Source organism: Lynx rufus, unplaced genomic scaffold, assembly GCF_022079265.1.
Source record: "Lynx rufus isolate CCGP_SWC_20201006 ecotype Redwood Valley unplaced genomic scaffold, mLynRuf1.p SCAF_7, whole genome shotgun sequence".
NCBI classification, from domain to species: Eukaryota; Metazoa; Chordata; class Mammalia; order Carnivora; family Felidae; genus Lynx; species Lynx rufus.
This window is the reverse complement of record NW_025814889.1, coordinates 19,379,302-19,398,626: the sequence shown is the minus strand read 5'-3', so window position 1 is coordinate 19,398,626 and position 19,325 is coordinate 19,379,302. Positions and strand designations below refer to the sequence as shown.

The 19,325-nt window shown below is 39.8% G+C and overlaps 2 protein-coding genes across 2 annotated transcripts in view; both read left to right on the top strand.

The window, feature by feature from the left end:
- Positions 1 to 19,325, top strand: part of LOC124502292 (LIM zinc-binding domain-containing Nebulette) — a 360,748-nt gene that overhangs the window by 265,175 nt on the left and 76,248 nt on the right. The window lies entirely within an intron of this gene.
- LOC124501166 (nebulette) overlaps positions 1 to 19,325 on the top strand; it is a 74,923-nt gene that overhangs the window by 14,701 nt on the left and 40,897 nt on the right. Inside the window, exons 5-7 of the mRNA XM_047065157.1 lie at positions 3,640 to 3,750; positions 12,407 to 12,508; positions 13,725 to 13,826. Coding sequence (XP_046921113.1) covers positions 3,640 to 3,750; positions 12,407 to 12,508; positions 13,725 to 13,826 — 315 coding nt within the window. The remainder of the gene's footprint in view (positions 1 to 3,639; positions 3,751 to 12,406; positions 12,509 to 13,724; positions 13,827 to 19,325) is intronic.

Below are 19,325 nucleotides of genomic sequence, written 5' to 3'. Positions count from 1 at the left end.
AGCCTCCGAGGTGTCTATGCTACGGGGTTAGAAGTGCCATTTACCCAGACAGTAGTTCTAAAATCTACTGGAAGTTAGAAATGTATACAGATCTCGTGTATATATGTGACATAAATATATACTATCTCATCAAATGTATAGGATAAACGTATACACTACTTTTATAAACATATTTATGTATATGTGTACAAGACTATTACACAGTGGGGCACCTGGGTGGCTCAGTCAGCTAAGCACCCAACTCTTGGTTTTGGCTCAGGTCACGATCTCACGGTTTGTGGGATCAAGCCCTGCATCGGGCTCTTGGCTAACAGTGCAGAGCCTGCTTGGAAATCTCTCTCTCTCCCCCCGTCTCTCTGCCCCTCCCTGGCGCTCTCTCTCTCTCTCTCTCTCTCAATAAATAAATAAACATTAAAAAAAAAAAAAGACTATTGCAAGTTGTCCTCCATTAGTTAGGTATCCAGTACCAAAGTGGCTTTAATTGTCAAGGTATGAAGAAAACAGTGTTAATTTAGGGAGATGCCACACCATAATGACAAATCCTACGAAATCAAATTTATCGGAAAATTGATTGGCTTGACATAATTTTCCATTAGCTACTCTAAGTATGAAAATTAATATGATAAATTAAAGTTCGGCTGCCTCCAATTTGATGTAATCTTAATTCTAAACTGGTGCTTAGTGGCAGCTATAAATGAAATGACTTTTAATGCTGCAGGGAGAAAATTACACAGCCTTTTAAAGAAAGCGTTCTTTTTAAAATTGTGCTTGATGACTCGCCATTTCTATGATAACCCACTAAGTGATCAGCTGCATTGGTTATATTTATAAAGTCACAAGTAATACAAATTAAACCAGGCACCCAGAAAAAAGGAAATAGTACGTGCTATCTCCTTTTATTTAAGAAGAAGAAACACATCTGATAAAAGTTTCTTCTTGGCCTAATAGACCTGGCCACCCATTAAACTCTTCCTCCTTTCCCCCAAAGTTATAATATAGAATGTAATGAAACTGACATAATGGTCTTTGTCGACTTAAATGGTGGTTCTTAATGGGTTTCCTGTTTAACATAACTAATTGGTGAAAATGTAAAGATATGTTCATGAGAATTAGATATCCTGATGGGTTAAGTCAATGGACAGATACTAACAAGATGAATCGTCCCTGGAATAACATGGGGTGCTGTGTGTGAGTCCTGATAATCAACTAGACATGCAAGATTGGATGTGAGAACAGAGCGGGGCAGAACCGAACAAGACTTAAGGGCATTAGTTGACAGAAATCTCAACATCGCTGTCGAAAGGAAAACATTGTCATCTATGGGTACGTGAGTAATAGCGTATAGCACGGATGAGGTCATAACCTGGCTTGGACAGTTCTAATTAGGAGAGGTCAGACCATATCTGGAACATTCTGGGCATGTTAAGAAAGAGATGGCCTAATTGTAAATTGTGCAGAGGAGGGCATTTAGGGGTATAGGGCCTCAGGGTCTTACTCTGTGCAGATGGTCTGGAGGAATGGAAGTCATTGATAGCTGTGCACCTACATTTGAAGTTCTGTCCTGAGCTAGTCTCCTGCATGGCTTCCAGGGGAAGACAGATGGGGGTTTCATTAAAGGAGGAACTTGGTATCCCAGCTTTCACGATTTAGAGACTGTGATGCCCCAGGGTGAGTTCTCTTTCATGTAGAAGTTTTCAAGAAGAACTTGGTAGGGGAGCCAGAGAGGGGATTTAAATATTAATGGTTGCAACAGGTGACTTTCTTTTTTTATGGTAAATTTCAATGATTTTATTTTTAAAAATTAGTTTTACAATTATCACTTTAATTCTCCAGACAAGTATATTATATCTAAGGTAAACAAGTGGTTAATAGTGTTTATTAAGACCCATGAGGAGTTTGAGTTCATGAGAATATTTATTTTTATTAAATTTTTTTAACGTTTATCAATTTTTGAGAGAGAGAGAGAGAGCGAGAGAGCACACGTGCACGTGAGTAGGGAAGGGGCAGAGAGAGGGAGACACAGAATCCCAAGCAGGCTCCAGGCTCTGAGCTGTCAACACAGAGCCCGATGCAGGGCTCAAACCCACGAGACGTGAGATCGTGACCTGAGTGGAAGTCAGATGCTCAATCGACTGAACCACCCAGGTGCCTCAATTTTTAGTTATTTATTTTGTATTTAAAGTTTATTTACTTTGAGAGAGAGAGAGAGAGAGCTCAGGAGCAAGTGGGAGAGGGGCAGAGAGAGAGAGAAAGAGAGAGAGAGAGAGAATCCCAGGAAGGCTGCATACTGTCAGCACAGAGCCCAACGCCGGGCTTGATCCCACGAACTGTGAGATCGTGACCTGAGCCGAAATCAAGATTTGGACACATAACTGACTGAGTCAACCAGGCACCCCATTTTTCTTAAAGTTGAGAATATTTAATAAACTCATTTATTCATGCATTCGCCAAGCATTTATTGACTTCTATACTCCATCATTCACTATGATAGACACAGGATATTAAAAGATATCTAAGAAGATATAGACATCGCTGTTAAGGAGCTTGTATTAGTAAAAAGTTTTCCTCAAGTTTAGCTGTATTCCTTTTCATTAAAAATTAGATCTTGTTTTGTTCTTGGTGAATACTCTTCTAGTTTTTCTCTTCAAATTGTCTTTATTCTCTTGTTTCAAGTTATTCTAACTCTATAAATATTTTCGTATTATAGAACTTTTAATATATATTTAAAACTAATTTTAAAATCATTCATTCATTCCTGTTTTATTTTCGTTCGTTCATTCATTGAGCAAATACTCATTCTTCCTTACTTTATGCCAGCACTATTTTGGGTTCTGAGCATTCAGTGAGCTAAGCAGTTATGTTCTAGTGAGGGAAGACCGAAAATCAGTAATTCTACAAAAAATGAGAGTAATTGAAAATTGCTAGGGAGAGACATAGGATTATAGAATAGACTAGGGGGAAGGGGCTTGTTTGTTGCCTTCTGGATCTTCCTTTTTCTAACTCTGTTGTTGAGTTTGGTTACTTCCATTTTCGAAGCAATCTTTCTCACGCCTTCTCTCCATCCCAGGAGGAAACAGATTGGAGTGATAGCAATGGATAGTGTTTTCATGATGCTCGTTTCTCTCCCAGAGGACATTATCTCAGAAATCTGCCCGCATGTTATATTTTCTCCCAAAGGTTAGGGCGTTTCATGAGGTTTATGTTATAATATAACTGTGCCTACAGAAAGTCATAACAACTAATTAAAAGATGAAAAAATTCACCTATAAATGTCTGATCATTTCCCCCCACCGTGTCAGTTGCTTTCCCAAGATTTAAACCTTGGACATTTATGACCCCCAAAGGCTCATAGATTTGGAAGGTTTCCCAAAACTGTAGCTGAGATTCAAGCGAGCTGCATATGGGTGGGAGTTTCAGCGTACGGAGTTTTGAAATCAACAGTGAAGAGTTAGAATTACAAGTCTAACCTGAAGCACTAACATTAAAGCACTGTGTATACTCTCTCATTATAGAAGCTTAGGCGACCATGTCCATCATGATGGTATTCAAAAACACAAACTTCTAGCGAAAACACTGAACTTTAACAGGTAAGAATTTAACATACCCCTGAATGAAACTAACTGATGTGTGTTTTTTAAGGTTGCCTATAAGCAGAAACATGATGCTGCGAGAGGACTCTCAGATTATGCTCATATGAAGGAGCCACCCGAGATCAAACATGCCATGGAGGTCAATAAACACCAGAGTAATGTAAGGAAGCCATCCCTCGTGATTTTCTGGGGAATTGTAGTTCACCACATGAGGGCTAATGGATATGCTGTCAAAATTTAATTATTACAGCTCTCCTATTCAAACAGGACTGTAAAATTTCTTTCTTTCTTTCTTTCTTTCTTCTTTCCTTCTTTCTTTTTCTTTCTTTTTCTTTTCCCTTCCTTCCTTCCTTCCTTCCTTCCTTCCTTCCTTCCTTCCTTCCTTCTCTCCTTCCTCCCTCCTTCCTTCCTTTCTTTCTTCTTTCTTTCTTTCTTTCTTTCTTTCTTTCTTTCTTCTTTCCTTCTTTCTTTTTCTCTTTCTTCTTTCCTTCTTTCTTTCTTTTTCTTTCTTTCTTTTTCTTCTTTCTTTCTTTTTCTTTCTTTCTTCTCTCCTCCCTCCCTCCCTCCTTTCTTTCTTTCTTTCCTTCTTCTTTCTTTCTTTCTTTCTTTCTTTCTTTCTTTCTTTCTCTTCTTTCCTTCTTTCTTTCTTTTTCTCTTTCTTCTTTCCTTCTTTCTTTTTCTTTCTTTCTTTTTCTTTTCCCTTCCTTCCTTCCTTCCTTCCTTCCTTCCTTCCTTCCTTCCTTCTCTCCTTCATCCCTTCTTTTTCTTTCTTTCTTTCTTTCTTTCTTTCTTTCTTTCTTTCTTTCTTTCAAATCTCTCAGTGTTCAGTCAGAAGTCCATCTGAATTATTCTGTCAAAAGCATAAAAACCTTGTGGAATGCCTTTAAAATGTCAGGCACTTACAGATGTTAGAAACTGTGCTTTGGACCTGTAGGGTTATTAGCATTTCCTAGAGTGCCCTTGGCTTGATGGTGAAGCTCCCATAGTTTCCAGTCTAGAATTACAGAAGAACTTGGAGAAAGGGCCCCATAAATCACTGATCCAGGGAAGAGTCACAAATGCTAGTGAGATTGTACCCTGTTTCTTTTGGAATGTATATGAAGAGCAAATTGTCAAACTCAATACCCATTGAGAACATGAAAGCAGTTAAACAAGCCCATAGAAAATGAAAATGAATTGTTTTTTAAAATGTTTATTTATTTTTGAGAGAGAGACAGAGAGAGAGAGAGAGAGCGCGCGCGCGCGCGCGCGCGCGCGTGAGTGGGGGAGGGGCAGAGAGAGAAGGGGACAGAAGATCCAAAGCGGGCTCTGTGCTAACAGCAGTGACCCCATGCGGGGCTCCAACTCGTGAACCTTTGAGACGAAGCTGGACGCTCAACTGACTGAGCCACCCAGGCACCCTGAGAATGAATTCTTTTATAAGTTAGCAGATTATACAGTTGTAAGTTAGCAGGCACATGAAAACTTTCATGTGTTTGTTCAATGACCACCACTCTCCTGGTGGCCTAGAAGAATAGTTTGTTCCTGAAATTTCAGTGGAAGCCTATTTCTCTCCCCGTTATCAGTTCTTTGCTCTCTAGAAAGAATGCAGGAACTGTGTGTTTGGGTCTTTATGGGTTAGAATCAGTTACGATAAAGGTGTCTGCCTTAGCTGGGTCAAGAAACTCCCTTTCTTTGGAAAGTACCTGATACATCTTGGTCATCTCACGTGGGCTCTGTCCCACCACTGCGTTCCTTTATTGAATGGTGCTTTGCTGACTCTGTCTCCAGAGCCCCGGCTGTTCAGTGTCTCTTTGCAGGTTGGCAACAATTATCTGATATTAAATTGTAATAGGTCAGTGCTTAAGTAAAAACTGAGTGAGGTTTTACATTTTAATTCTAATGTGTAAACATATGCCAATAACAAGACAATTTTCTAAGATGGTTTAACCTTGATAAGAGATGAGGAAGCTACGTGTCTGTAATTACCAGCAAGGCCATTTTAAGGGGATGCTTTGTAAGAACGGTTTGCTTACAGAATGAGGATCATAATCATAATAACTACCACTTAGCGAGCCCTGCTGCATGGCAGGAACTGTGCCAAGACCCTGATCATTTCCAGTTCTCGCAAAGTCCCTGCACTGCATCCCAGTTTGTAGATGAAGAAAACGAGACCAAAGAGTCAAACTCCCAAGTCCACGCTCTCCATTACGCCCTGCTACCTCCCTCTTAAAAGTCACTGGTTACCGGTCAAGATTTTACGTGAAATTTTTTTTAAATGTGGGACCAAATAGGTTATCATCAGAATTTAGATGAACAGATTCAAGGCGCTGCAGGAAAGAAGGTGGTGACGGTGGTCCGGGAGGGGCCGGACCACATTACACGGACCCTCGGGAAGCCTTTTCCAACTCTATAATTCAATGAAATTCAAATACGGAAGTTCCTTATCATAGAACCGGGGTTATTATTTTAACTGTGCCTTTTCTTTTAAAAGGTCTTTGATTGAGGGATTGAGGGAATAGAGTATAAAGGCCTTTTCTCTTCCATTCAATACTGTGTACTTATGGGAGAAGGGTGTATTTACTTACACTCCTCTGCCTTCTCGGCTCAACCTTTACATGCAAAGTTTGTACATATAATAGGATTTAGAAAGTGTTTAAGACTATTTGCTCAGATTTAAAGTGAGAATGATATTTGTATTCTACCTGTGAAGTAGTTGATATTCCCCTAGAGTCAAGGCACTCAGAATAATACATTTGTTGTCCCTAAAATATGAGATTTAAACCTAGGTCTGCAACGCCCCAAGAAAGCAGGAACTTCTCTTGGCTCGTAGGTGAGGCGACCACATCTCCACAGTAGACGACACCCTGTCTCCCATAAAGCTTCATTCCGGTCAACCTCATCTGCCCAGAACTAACTAACAGAATTACCCTTTTGTAAGGTGGAGTGCCGCTTTACGTTGTGCCCCGAAGTGACGCGATTTAATGTAAACTAAAATGTGTAGCACGTGTACATCTGATTTACTTAGAAATAATGCAAAGAGGCATCCTGGCTTGCCTTTTTATGTTTCTCCCCAAAGCAAGTGAGTTTCCACTCTCTGTTGAGAGAACCAGGACACCAGGACAGCTGTGCTTTAAGCCTTGTAATTTCTGCCTTCTTTCAGCTCAAACTTTTATTAGAACATCCACCAATGGGCTTAAGGGTGTGATCTTTCTTTCAGAAACTCTCTCTCCCTCAGGCCTTGAGAGGAGAGGGCTTCGGGGAGGGCCATCTGAATCCTCACCTCTGCGTAACTGAGAGTTTCAAGAGGAAGGCTATTCTAGGGGTGCTAGTCTCTTCTGTCACCCCCAAATTCAGTGAGCACGGAACAGGGGGGAAATCATTTGTCTGAATACCCCCCACGGTAGCACATAACAGAAAAGGAATTCAGAGTCAGACCACATGTTGCCTGGATGACCTTGGACAGGTTACTTAATATCTCCAAATCTCAGCATTTCCATCTGTAAAATGGGGCAGTGATAATCTACCTCACTGGGCTCTCACGAGTATTAAATGAGATGGTACATGTGAAGGGCTTTGCAGAAGAGCTGTTCCATAAAATATGAGTCCTCTTTGGTCCTCCTCCAATTTTAAAGGGTGATTTGAGAGGTTAGGATGATTTCATAGTCAATTTGAAATAATTAAAAGAGCTTAGATTTAGAAAAGAGCCAACTCAATATGCAATTTATTTTAAGAAGCGTTTAGTTCAGAAGGGCACGTTCAAAATATTTCTGAACCCATATAACTACCTATCTTGTTGATACTAAAATCAAGAAATTATTAAAAACAGCCAATCTAAATCCTTTCGTATCTTAAGGGATGTACCCCTGCCAAATTCTTCTAATGTAATTTAGAGGAACTGGAGGTAATCTATCCTGTTACTTTCCCCTAAAGATGGGCTCGAAATGAAAACCCCAGTAACATGATTAGTTCTCATCAATCTTATCAGAGACGTGAAACCCAATAGGTCTGAAGGAAGTCAAACAAAGTTTGAATTGCCATCTTCAGTTTTGCAAGTAATGTGGTCTGGATAGACTTGGGGTGAAATTGGAGTGATAAACTTTTCCAAAACACCATATTGGTAATCAATTCAATGTGTATTAGAAGGGAGTATTCAGCAGGGAAACAAGAGACTTAATGTCCTTTTTGAGCATGAGGTATATACTTCCTTGATGGCAATAAAAACTTATCAGGAGATACAATTTCTTTTCTTTTCCATCAGAAAGTGAAAAAGCTTAGAGATAAATCAGTAAAATGATACTGGAAAAACATTCGTGGTTCCCTGTGATTTCCTGGTGTGACTTACAATAACAGCACTTCAGGACTTAGTATTAAAATAGACACATTAGTGTTTTGTTCATCTCCAAGAGTAGTTAGTAATACCCATTCTGCCTTCTTTACAAGATTACGGTGGTGGTAAAATGAAGTCATGAGTAAGAAAATGTCTGTCAACTCTAAAATGATTTTTGTAAACAAGACAGGGATAAAAACGACAAAGATAAAGCCCCATATTCTACTCCATCTTTTAGGAAATGGAAAACTTTTCTGCCTTCTGATGAATATCAGATCCTGCATTTACTTGTACATAAAAGGTTTACATTCTCTCAAAAAAACATATGTACAATGTAATATTTTACTAGTTTTTTACGTACAGCATGCCCAGATGGAAATAAGCCTACGATGGGATTTCCAGTCCATGTGCCTATCTGATGATACCTGGGAGCTGTTCTCATGTGAGAGTTTCCGATGACAATAAAAGTATTTCTTGAGAATGACTTCACCAGCGCTTTAAGATTATCACTAAGTACAGGCCACACGACTCACTTCCGTTCTGCAGACTTAAAAGATGTCCATCCTATCTAGTCTCTTCTCACCAAGAATCATGTTACCCTTCAGCAGAGTAGCAAAGGGAATGAATGGTTCTGGGCCAGTTGGATTTGATTTATTTAAGTCTACTCAAGGGAACGTGGTGAGATAAGAAGTTCAAAAAGAAATTTTGATGGAATTAATATCTCTATTGGAGGCAACGAAGAACACATTGGACACTGCAGAAAAACATGAAGTGGAGATGGCATTCGTCGGGAGTTTCTAGAGTTAGCACCAGAACTCCGCCTCAAGTGAGCTAAGTAAAACATGAGAATTTATGGGTTTACATGATTAGACATTCAAGCTGCCTTCAAGTGTAACTGGATGCAGAGATCACAGTGTCACCGGGACTCTTCCTCTCGACCCGTCTCGTGGCTTTGCTTTCGGATGGACTCTGTCGAGGTGGTCTCAAGATGACAGCTGGCGTTTCCAAAACCAAATCGTCCCCTCAGCAGCTGATCCCAGAGAGAAAGACAGTAGGTCTTTCTCCCTCAGCCTCGGATCCATCGGTGCCTCTGGCCCTCCCTGGGTTATGTGTCTGCCCTCTTATCGATCATGGTTTCCAAGGGGATGGGGTATCTGATTGGACAGACTGTCATGTGGCTGTTTCTGTCATCAAGAAGGTAGGCTGCATTGGACAGCCCCACCAATTCACGTGGAGTGACGGAGAGGCGGTTTCCAAAGGAAAAATCCCAGGCGGATTAAAAGAAAAGGATAAATGTCCATTACAACGGAAAATGACCCAGAGACGTGGGAAAGGGCAGGGAAATAAATTTAGTGGGGGAGGGGGGGTGGGGGGGAAGATAAGAGGAAGAGATCAAGCAGGTATAGTAATAATTCTAGGTGTTCCTGAAGAAGAAACCGCAATCATTCTCTACAGATATTATTAAAAAGGTAAAGCAGTTTATCTTGGATACAGGATCAGCGTATAAGAAAATGGTCATCGTATGAGAATTCCTTTATTGCCTTGGTTGGGACCTATAGAAGGAAACAATCAAACTTCATCGAAAGGTATAATAAGAGATTTAAAGAAGTGGGGAAACACACTTTCTCCTGGGAAGAGACTGAAGTATCTCTCTTCTCCTTTTTTTCGTCCCTCCTCCGGCTTTTTTCCTCCTCTCCTATGCTCTGAGGACGCAGTAGGGAGCAACACATTACACAAAACAAGGTAAAATCAGTCGCTGGCCCTCGAGCTGGCACGCATCCTGGGCTTGATGATTTTCAGGAGCCTCCTGTTTTCTCCTTCTTCAACAGTGTTCTGTGGAACACGAGAAGTTTCTAAGATTCAAGATTCATGAGAAGACAGCCTGAAGAACGGAGACCGGTCGGTCCACTGTTCCAATACAGTTAGCACTTGGGGGTTTGAAGTCATTACGGAAATAGGGGGAAAAAACCATCTATATTCTTTGACCTTCCACTGCCAAACCTCTCTTCGGCCGCATACCGTTTTTCCTCTTCCCGGGTTCGGACAGACTGCAGAGTGGAGCCAAGACACATTGTGGACACTTGAGAAATGTCAGGCGAGCCCCCCTCAAAGCCGGGCAGCCGGCACACCACCAAGTTCAGACATCGTTGCTCACGGTGCAGCCCAGGAGCTGGTGGCCCTGCGCCTCCCCACATGAAGCCCCGTTCCCGTGGGATGTCCCCACGCACTGATATTCTGGAAGATCTGACTAGCGACCGGGCTCCCGTGCTGCTCTCCTGTGTGGCTCTGTGCCGTCCGCTTGTTTGAATCTGCAGCTCTTGTCAATCTTCATATTTGTTTGGAGTCACATATGCCGGCCTCTAATTTGCAATTTACATGGATGATGGGGCCCTATTCAGAGTACTGCTCCTGCGGCCTTTGTGCCCCTCACCTCTCTTCACGCAGTCATTAGGCTGAGCAGCATATAATTACATAACCCATGCAAAGCTTAGATTTCTGGAAGGTTGCAGCTCTTTTCAGAAAGTAAGGGTTTCCGTTTTTATCCTCATTCTTTTCTAAACAAAAAGACATTCCCCCCCCGTGGTTTTTGTATGAATGCAGTAACTTAGAAACAGTTAGTCTTGTAGGTGGGTAGTAATTTCGGTTTGTTTTCACCCGAGAGTCGGTTTTTGTTTACACAGCTTGTGTTTAAGTGAGCGCCGGCTGAGGTTGATTGGCCATCGTTGGAGCGGGAGCGTGTTGCTATTTGAAGCCAATGAAATTGGCTTAATTTTAAATCCCGAAGGATTTAAAATTCGCCCAACAGTATAACTCCGTTTCCAGCCCGTTTTCATGTTTCTTTTGCTGCCCGTGTGCACAAAACCTACCTGAATTACTTGCTAAGGTAAAGCCTGTGAAAACAGAAATAGTGAAGAAAACAGATGCTCTTGCTGAAATTACGCGAATTCTATCGAAGCTGTGTTTACTTGTTAGACAGATTCATGATTATAAACACAGTTTAAAAAAACAGTCTTGGTGGTGAGGCAAAAGCAAGCCCTTAAAAGAATAAATAGAAATGTATGTAAACATTTCACCAAAATGAAATAATATAATGCGTAGGGAGCCTATCAAAGTATTGATGCATTTTCATTTCTTGTACCTGATAATTATTTTTGAAGGAAGTAAGAAAGTACAAATGGTTTTTAACTCTACAAGACTGAAAGGAAAATAACAAGATACATTATTATTATCTAGAACACTGGCTTATGTAGATCAACAGGGGAATTCATTAGAATGCGGATTCTTGAGCCCCATTTACCGAAATTCTGTTACGTAGGGTTGGGGACGGACCTCAGGAATCTAGTTTTTGAATAAGTACCTTAGATGATCCTACTGTAGAAAATTCACAGGCAGCATTAGAAATATTTGTATTGTACCAATATAAATAATTGTGCATTTGGTGTAGATGTTCAGTTGTAAGTTTCTGTGTCTTACCTTTCTACGCCTTGAAAAAATGAAGGTGGGTCTTAAAAACGACCATTGCTGCACTCTTTGCTTTAGAACTTTAATAGAACTAATGTAATGGACAAATCAATCAGCCCCTGGTGACATTGCCAGGTAGAATTACATCTGGAAAATAGATAAATATTCCTTTAGCTTATGACCAACCTCGAGAAACAGAGAAGTGGACAGATTGGTGAGGTGTTGACCGGGGCGGGGGGCATTATACTAGTTTTGGTCTGGTCTCACTTCCTGTTTGTCAGTCGAATTCAAATCTGAATAACCACCATCACCTAAAGAAGGTTTGATAAAATTTACATATATTTTTCTCTTTAAATTTACATATATTTTTCTATTTTCCGCGCTTCAGTTTGGTTGCATCTCATGTGCATTCAGAGAATGAATGTTCCTTAATGTAATTGCTTTTATTTTTTGGACTCATTGTGATGGTAGTTGCTAGAAAATAAAACTGTCAGGAAACATGACTAGTCTTCCCACACACGGGCATTTTAAGAGTCCAGTCAGAAAAGGAAGAGAAAGCCGGAGAGGAACAGCTTCACACACCCTTACCCCAGGAAATGATTTTCTACTTTCACGTGCTGGGCTTATCCTGCATCCACTGGGGGTCAAGACTGTGTGATGGGCAAGTTAAGGCCCTTGATGAGGATATTCTGTATGTGAATATGCACATACACACGTACCCACGTTGACATGCTTATCAGAGCGGTCTATGTAAAATCCTGTAAGATTGGTTTTGTGCCAAAGTCTTGGGCTCACATTTTTTTATGTTGTATGAATCCAGTTCATATGCAGTAATGCTAGTGAGACTTAGGTATGGCAGAAAAAAGAATGTATCTATTCAAATAAAGGTTGTGCTTAAAAAAACTTTAAAAAACAGCTCATGGTCGGTGGGTTCTCTAAGATGATTTAGCACAGATAAATGATTTTATAGACATTAAGTCTGGTAGTTATATAAATTTACTAATTTCTTTTTCTTTCTTTCAATCAAAACTGCCTCTTGGATCAGATTTCTTATAGAAAAGATGTACAGGGCACCCACACGTACAGTGCGGATCTCAACAGACCAGACATCAAGATGGCAACGCAGATCTCCAAGATCATAAGCAATGTAATCTCTCTTTCTTTTTTTTTTTTTTAAATTTTTTTTTTTTTCAACGTTTATTTATTTTTGGGACAGAGAGAGACAGAGCATGAACGGGCGAGGGGCAGAGAGAGAGGGAGACACAGAATCGGAAACAGGCTCCAGGCTCTGAGCCATTAGCCCAGAGCCTGACGCGGGGCTCGAATTCCCGGACCGCGAGATCGTGACCTGGCTGAAGTCGGACGCTTAACCGACTGCGCCACCCAGGCGCCCCTGTAATCTCTCTTTCTTATCTTGAGCAGAAATGATTTCTTATTTTTTGCAGGAGACAACCTGTGGCCCTGGTAGTTGAATGGTTAATTGAATTGGTGAAATCAATCTGAATTCATGACGTCTCAATTTTTTTTTAATCTGAATCATCCACTTGACTATGTAGGTTATTCAGGTATATGCAGAAGCTGCTCAAAGTTGCCTTCACTATGGCTAATGCTGCCATACTTTCAGAGAAGTAAGTGCTGTGCTCGCATTCAGATGTCTCAGCCTGAAAGTCAACTTTGTCAGTCATCTGGTCTGATATTATCTCTCACCTTACCTTGTCCCGAAGAATATCACTTGGCCTTATTCCCATCGTGTTCCTGTTAATTGTGCAGATTCTTTTTAGCCACCATTTGCCCTTGTACATTTTCTACACATCGTGGCTGTTTTCTTATCTTCTCCAAGATATCCTTCTTGGTTAATACCATTTAACTTAAACATACCTTTGCACCTTGGTTAAAAATGATGACCTAACACAAACCAAATATTTGAATAATGTAGACTATACTCACCTGAAAAATCAATAGCTATTTCCGAAATTTAACTTCATGTTCACCAAAGAGGGCTAAATTCCTGAGATCAAGCGAGCCATACAGGCTGTCTGCCTGCAGAATTTGGGATCTCAATTATCCAGAAATTTCTTCTAATATTTTTTTTCAGGGTTTATACAGAAACACAATGATGACAATGGTGACAGGGTACCAAGATTCAAACTTGGTAATTATTTTACTACAAAAGGGTTGAGTTTATTTATATAACCACACGAAATCAATTTCTGCCCTAGCAGTCAGCATTTTATCATTTGGTGGATTGTAAGGGATGTTTTTTTGTGGACTGACCATCTATTATATTTTATTTCAGCTAATGTTAATGTAATGCTTCATTGGAAAGTAGAAATATTTAACATTCTCATATTTATTCATTTTAGGCAGAGTACAAGAAAGGGCAAGGAATAATGAATAAAGAGCCTGCTGTAATTGGAAGACCAGATTTCGAACATGCTGTGGAAGCTTCTAAACTTTCTAGTCAAGTAAGACTCGAGTGATGACTCCACAATGATTTGATTGAGAGATTTTGTTTCTAGTGGCACAGGAAAATATTTCATCTTAGATAATATCTTTAATTGCAAGACTATGCAAAGATAATGTTTCTGAAACTATTTCAGATAGGATTGCAATAATTATAAATTTCACTAAGGCATAAAAATACGTCCAATTTTAAGCATGAGACAAAGGTTTCTTTTCTCCAGGCTCAAATTCTAACCCTTTTTAATGAGGTGGGCTGTGTTGTCACATTTCCTAGGATTTCGAGAATTCAGCAATCCTGATACCAATTAGATTAGATCAATAATTAGATTGCTATCTATCTATACACACATACACACACTTTGTAACTTGGTAATAAAATATCAATTTCCGAATGCTTTTGTTTAATCACAAGATAAGAAAGAGGTGAGACAAATGAAGGAAACTTTGAAATCTTACTGAAGACCATCAAATAAGATCCGCAAAAGTATAAAGGCAGGTCATGTTTTAGGCTGAAAGTCTCGGCAGGTAAAAATTGCAGTTCTCCCCAAATGAATATATAAATGTCATGCAATTTCAATGACAAGCCAATAGAACTTTTTTTTAAGCATGGACAAACGATCTTAGAGTTTGAATGGAAAGGAAATGCCTGAGAATAGCCTTTAAAAGTATGAAAATGAAGACCAGTGAAGAACTTTAGTTGTGAGTTACCATAACATAATATAAAACCACTGAAATTAAATCAATATGGGATTAGTACAGTAAGAGATAAAATGATCAGTAGGCTAGCATAGGGAATCCTGAAATAAATTCCAATATGTATAAGAATTTAATATACGATGAAAGTGTTGGTTCAAGGCAGTGGGAAGAAGTTGTATTAGTTAATAAATGGCGCTGACATAACTGTCCATCCGTCAGAGTAAAAATAAAATTGGACCTGAATCTTAAACTACATACAAAATGAATTCCAGATGGATTAGAGATGTGAATGTAAACAATAAAATAATTTTTTAAATCTTAAAAGAAAACCCAGGAGAATATACATAGCACATAGGGATAACAGAGTTGTTCTTAGATAAGACCGGAGATCCAGAAGCTATATAAGGGAGAGTTAGGCGTATTTGACTATAGAATTAAAACTCTCTCGATGGAAAATGATAATATTTGCCAGGTCAACAATAGTAATATCAAAAGCGATTTTTATACATGTACGGTGTTTTCAACTTTGACAATACCCGTTCCTCAAGTTGGATTACATTTCAAAATGGAGAGGTGTAAATGAGGAAAACTGTGAAACCAGATAGAAGAACATGATGACATTTGCACCAATGAGAAGACCTACTGTGCTCTAGCTCAGGTGTCTCAATACTCAATATTGTAAAAATGTTAATTCTTCCAAAATTAATGTTAAAAACTCCATGCAAGGGGCGCCTGGCTGACTCACTTGGTGGAGCATGTGACTCTTGATCTCAGGGTCATGAGTTCGAGCCGCATGTTGTGGGCAGAATTTATTTTAAAAACTAAATTAAATTGGGGCACCTGGGTGGCTCAGTTGGTGAAGCATCCAACTTCGGCTCAGGTCACGATCTCGTGGTTTGTGGGTTCGAGCCCTGAGTCGGAGCCGTCAGCGCAGAGCCTGCTTGGGATTTTCTCTCTCTCTCCCTCTCTCTCTCTGCCCCCCTCACACACTCTCTCTCTCAAAATAAATAAACCTAAAAAAAAATTAAACAAGTTAGATGGTCTATAGAGAAGGAAGTGTCTGCGAAAGGCTTTTTCTAATTTTAATTTTTATTTATTTTTTAAAATTTATTTAAAAAATTTTAATTTTATTTTGGGGAGTGAGAGTGAGCGAGTGTGAACAGGTGAGATGGGCAGAGAGAGACAGGGAGAGAGAATCTTAAGCAGGCTCCATACCTTGCACAGAGCCCAATAAAGAGCCTGATCCCACGACTCTGGGATCATGACCTGAGCCAAAATCAAGAGTCAGACACCCAACTGATTGAGCTAACCATTCGCTCCTATTTTGATATTTCAGATTAAGTCACCAGAAATCCTACCATGTGATCCTCCCTGGGTTTTTAGGCAGGTTAAAAAAAAAAAAAATTCAATTCCTTTAGCAACTGTACAACCAGATACCTAAGCAGATCGTAATTTGCAAGTTACATCTTTATTTTCCCCATGACATTCTTGCTGCTCTCATAACCTCATGAGAGAAAAAGGAAAACTGGGCAGATGAATATAGAGGACTCCTGGAATGAACGCGACACGTTCCGTGTGTGTATTTTCAGGGGTGTGAACTAGAGTCGAGGGCAGAAAGTGTGGTTTCTTGTTTTCACTGACAATTCGACCATCATGTATTGTCTTGCTCCTCACCTAATGACAGATTGTAGATACAGGAGCACTCAAAGGCAAAGAAATGCCTAGAAAGGAAGTGACTTAGGAGGGCAGGAAGCAGAGGACCCCGGGGACAGGTGCAGGAGGGGGAGAGCAGATAGCACCAGGAGCACTGAGAGAGGAGGCGGAGAGGAGGTAGTGCTCGTGGCGTATTGTGGAAAGACCTGCCTGATGAAGGGGTGAGAACAAGAGAGCAGGGGGCAGAGTTCTTCCAAGTAACCAGTAAATTGACCTCTGAGGGGTTGAGCCTGGGAAAGGTGATGGAAACCCAAAACCCTTTGTTAACTTGTACAACAGCTTTGCTGCCATACTTGTGAAAGTTTCCTTTTTTAAAATTTAGTAGGCACATAAAATGATGGTCAAGTAATCAGGAGAACATGAGTTAAAAAAAAAAAATTAAAGTGACACGTCGCGTGCCAAGATAATGAGATTCGTGTATTTCCGGGTATCTCAAATGTTAGTGGGGGTAACTGTTGAAGCCATCATCTTCCAAACTTCTTTTCTTTTTTAAGATTTTTTTTAAAGTTTATTTTGAGAGAGAAAGCGAGAGAGAAAATGAGTGGAGAAGGGGCAGAGAGAGAGAGGGACAGAGGATCCGAAGCGGGCTCCAGCAGAGAGCCCAGTGTGGGGCTCGAACTCACAAACTGTGAAATCATGACCTGAGCTGAAGTCAGACGCTTAACCGACTGAGCCACCCAAACGCCCCCTTTTTCTAAAAGATTTTCTTAAGTGTATTTATTTATTTGGCGGGGGGGGGGGGGAGACAAAATCCTTTTAAGAGCAGCTGATTTGTTAATATATTCATATATCGTCTTTATTACTGGAAATTTGTCTACATGGTGAATGCAATTCTGTTAGTTTTATAACATCAAGGAAAACTTTTGTATTTATAATAACTAGTGTTTGTTCTAAAATTGCATGGGATGTATTGACAAGAATGGGTTTGAAACATAAAAAGTACATTTTAGATTGCCATTAAAATTTAATTATAAATATTGTCCTCAAATTGAATGGGGATGTTAATTGGTTTGGAGAATCTCCCATTCTGTCTTCCTGGCAAACACTCTCCCAACCAACTTCTTTACCCCCAAATTTTGGCTTCAGTGTCGCATCCTTGACTTGCCAATTTAAATTGTATTGCTCCCTCCCCTTCATTCTCAGTTCTGGTTCTTTATAGTTCTTAACACAGTCTGTATTAGTCAAAAGTGTGTGTGTGTGTGTGTGTGTGTGTGTGTGTGTGTGTGTGAAATATCTCCTTTACTACCACATAGCAGGCTTTATGGGGACAGGGTTGACATGTGTTTAATTCATCATTACAGAATAGCACAGATTGGACTTCAATAAATATACATAGACTGATTAAACAAATTTCTCTAGATCATTCACAGTTGGTACAAAGTAAGATGTTATTTTGTTATGAAAATAAGGACGGGGATATGATTTTGTGTAAAATTCAGACCTGAAAATACTATTGATTTTATGGCAAGTTCTACATAAGAATCTGGATATACTATCTTCCTTGATAGCTTTTAGTTTAATTTCATCCAAACTTGGAGAGAATTGGTGCCTATAGGTATATGGCATTGTGTTATTTGTTTACGCTTCATTTTCACTGATAATGAAGGTATACTTACCAAATTTTCTATTTTTTCCCTAACATTTGTTTCTGTGGCGATGATGAAAAGCTTTCTTTTGGAGTCTGCTTCTGCTTTTTTCTTCCTTTGTCTGGAGTCATAGGTGGGGCTGAAGTCCAGCACCCCTCGTGGTGAAGCTTTGAACTACTGGCTTTAGAAGTCAGGCTTCCGGCCATTGAAACACTGCTTTGTCTAGATGCAGTTATGAGGAATGATTTAAGTTATATTATTGTAGTTTAACAATTCCAGTGTTTTCTCCACGTGTGGGTCTCTGAAAATCTTGCTAAATCTTAACATTCCTCATCAACTTTTAGGAGTATGATCCTATATACCTTTCCTATATTAAAAGGAAAGGTTGGTAAACATCAGGATCATTAGATATGATGGTATTTATAATGTAAATAAAATCAGTCATGGGCATAAGTAACTTTTCATTTGTTTGCAAAGTAATTGACTCAGGTATAGGGGGTAACATAGATAAGGAGCCAACTCACCCAACCTAACACCTGTTTCTGAGGGAGATATTTTGTTCCATGGTTGAGTCCCCAGTTAGTCAAGGGAAAGCATCACGTCAGGAGATGTGAGTGTGCATGAAGAGACAGACACTCAGATGTGTGAAGTGTGGGTTGAAAATAGGATAGGATATTGAATGTGTATGTGTAGTGAGTGAGTGAACCAGTCAGAAGGTGACCAAGGGGCCCATTGAAACCATTGGCTCTTTTCTCACTTCATTTACATGCAACCCTTTATAGCAAGAGGTAAGAAATAGTTGGGTGTCAGTGTCTGATAAGCATGTTTTTTTTTTTATGTAATGAAGTTATTTTGCTTTGTGGTTAACTAATGAGGGAATCTCTTGTATCTTTGTTCCTTAGGCATCTTTGAATCAGATCACATGGGTACTGAAGCTTAGAGATAAATTTCACAACACTTTGCCTCTTACTACACTTATTACAAGGATAGGAGCAACAGATATATTTTAAATCACTGATCTCACACTACAGAAATAACCTGGAAAGGTTAGACAGAATTTTAAAATTCAAGTCTTAGGGTGTATAACCCAATGTGTAGCAGTGGTAGAAATCTTTAAAAATAAAGTTGTCCCGAAAGGAGTTGTGTGCAGGTTAGACTCGTAAGTCGAAGGGAGACAATTTGGTATTGAGACAATTTGTAATATATTTCTATATTTGGATTGTGAATTAAGAGTGTGAATGGATTTCAAACCTCCACGCAAACATAACCATGATTTTGTGTGAAGTATGGTCACAAATTTTGGGATCATTTGCATTACTCTGTGCTTAATTAGTAATGTCATGAGAGTACTTTATTACACTTTGTTATATTTTTAAGATATTAGACTTCTAGGGGCGCCTGGGTGGCGCAGTCGGTTAAGCGTCCGACTTCAGCCAGGTCACGATCTCGCGGTCCGTGAGTTCGAGCCCCGCGTCAGGCTCTGGGCTGATGGCTCGGAGCCTGGAG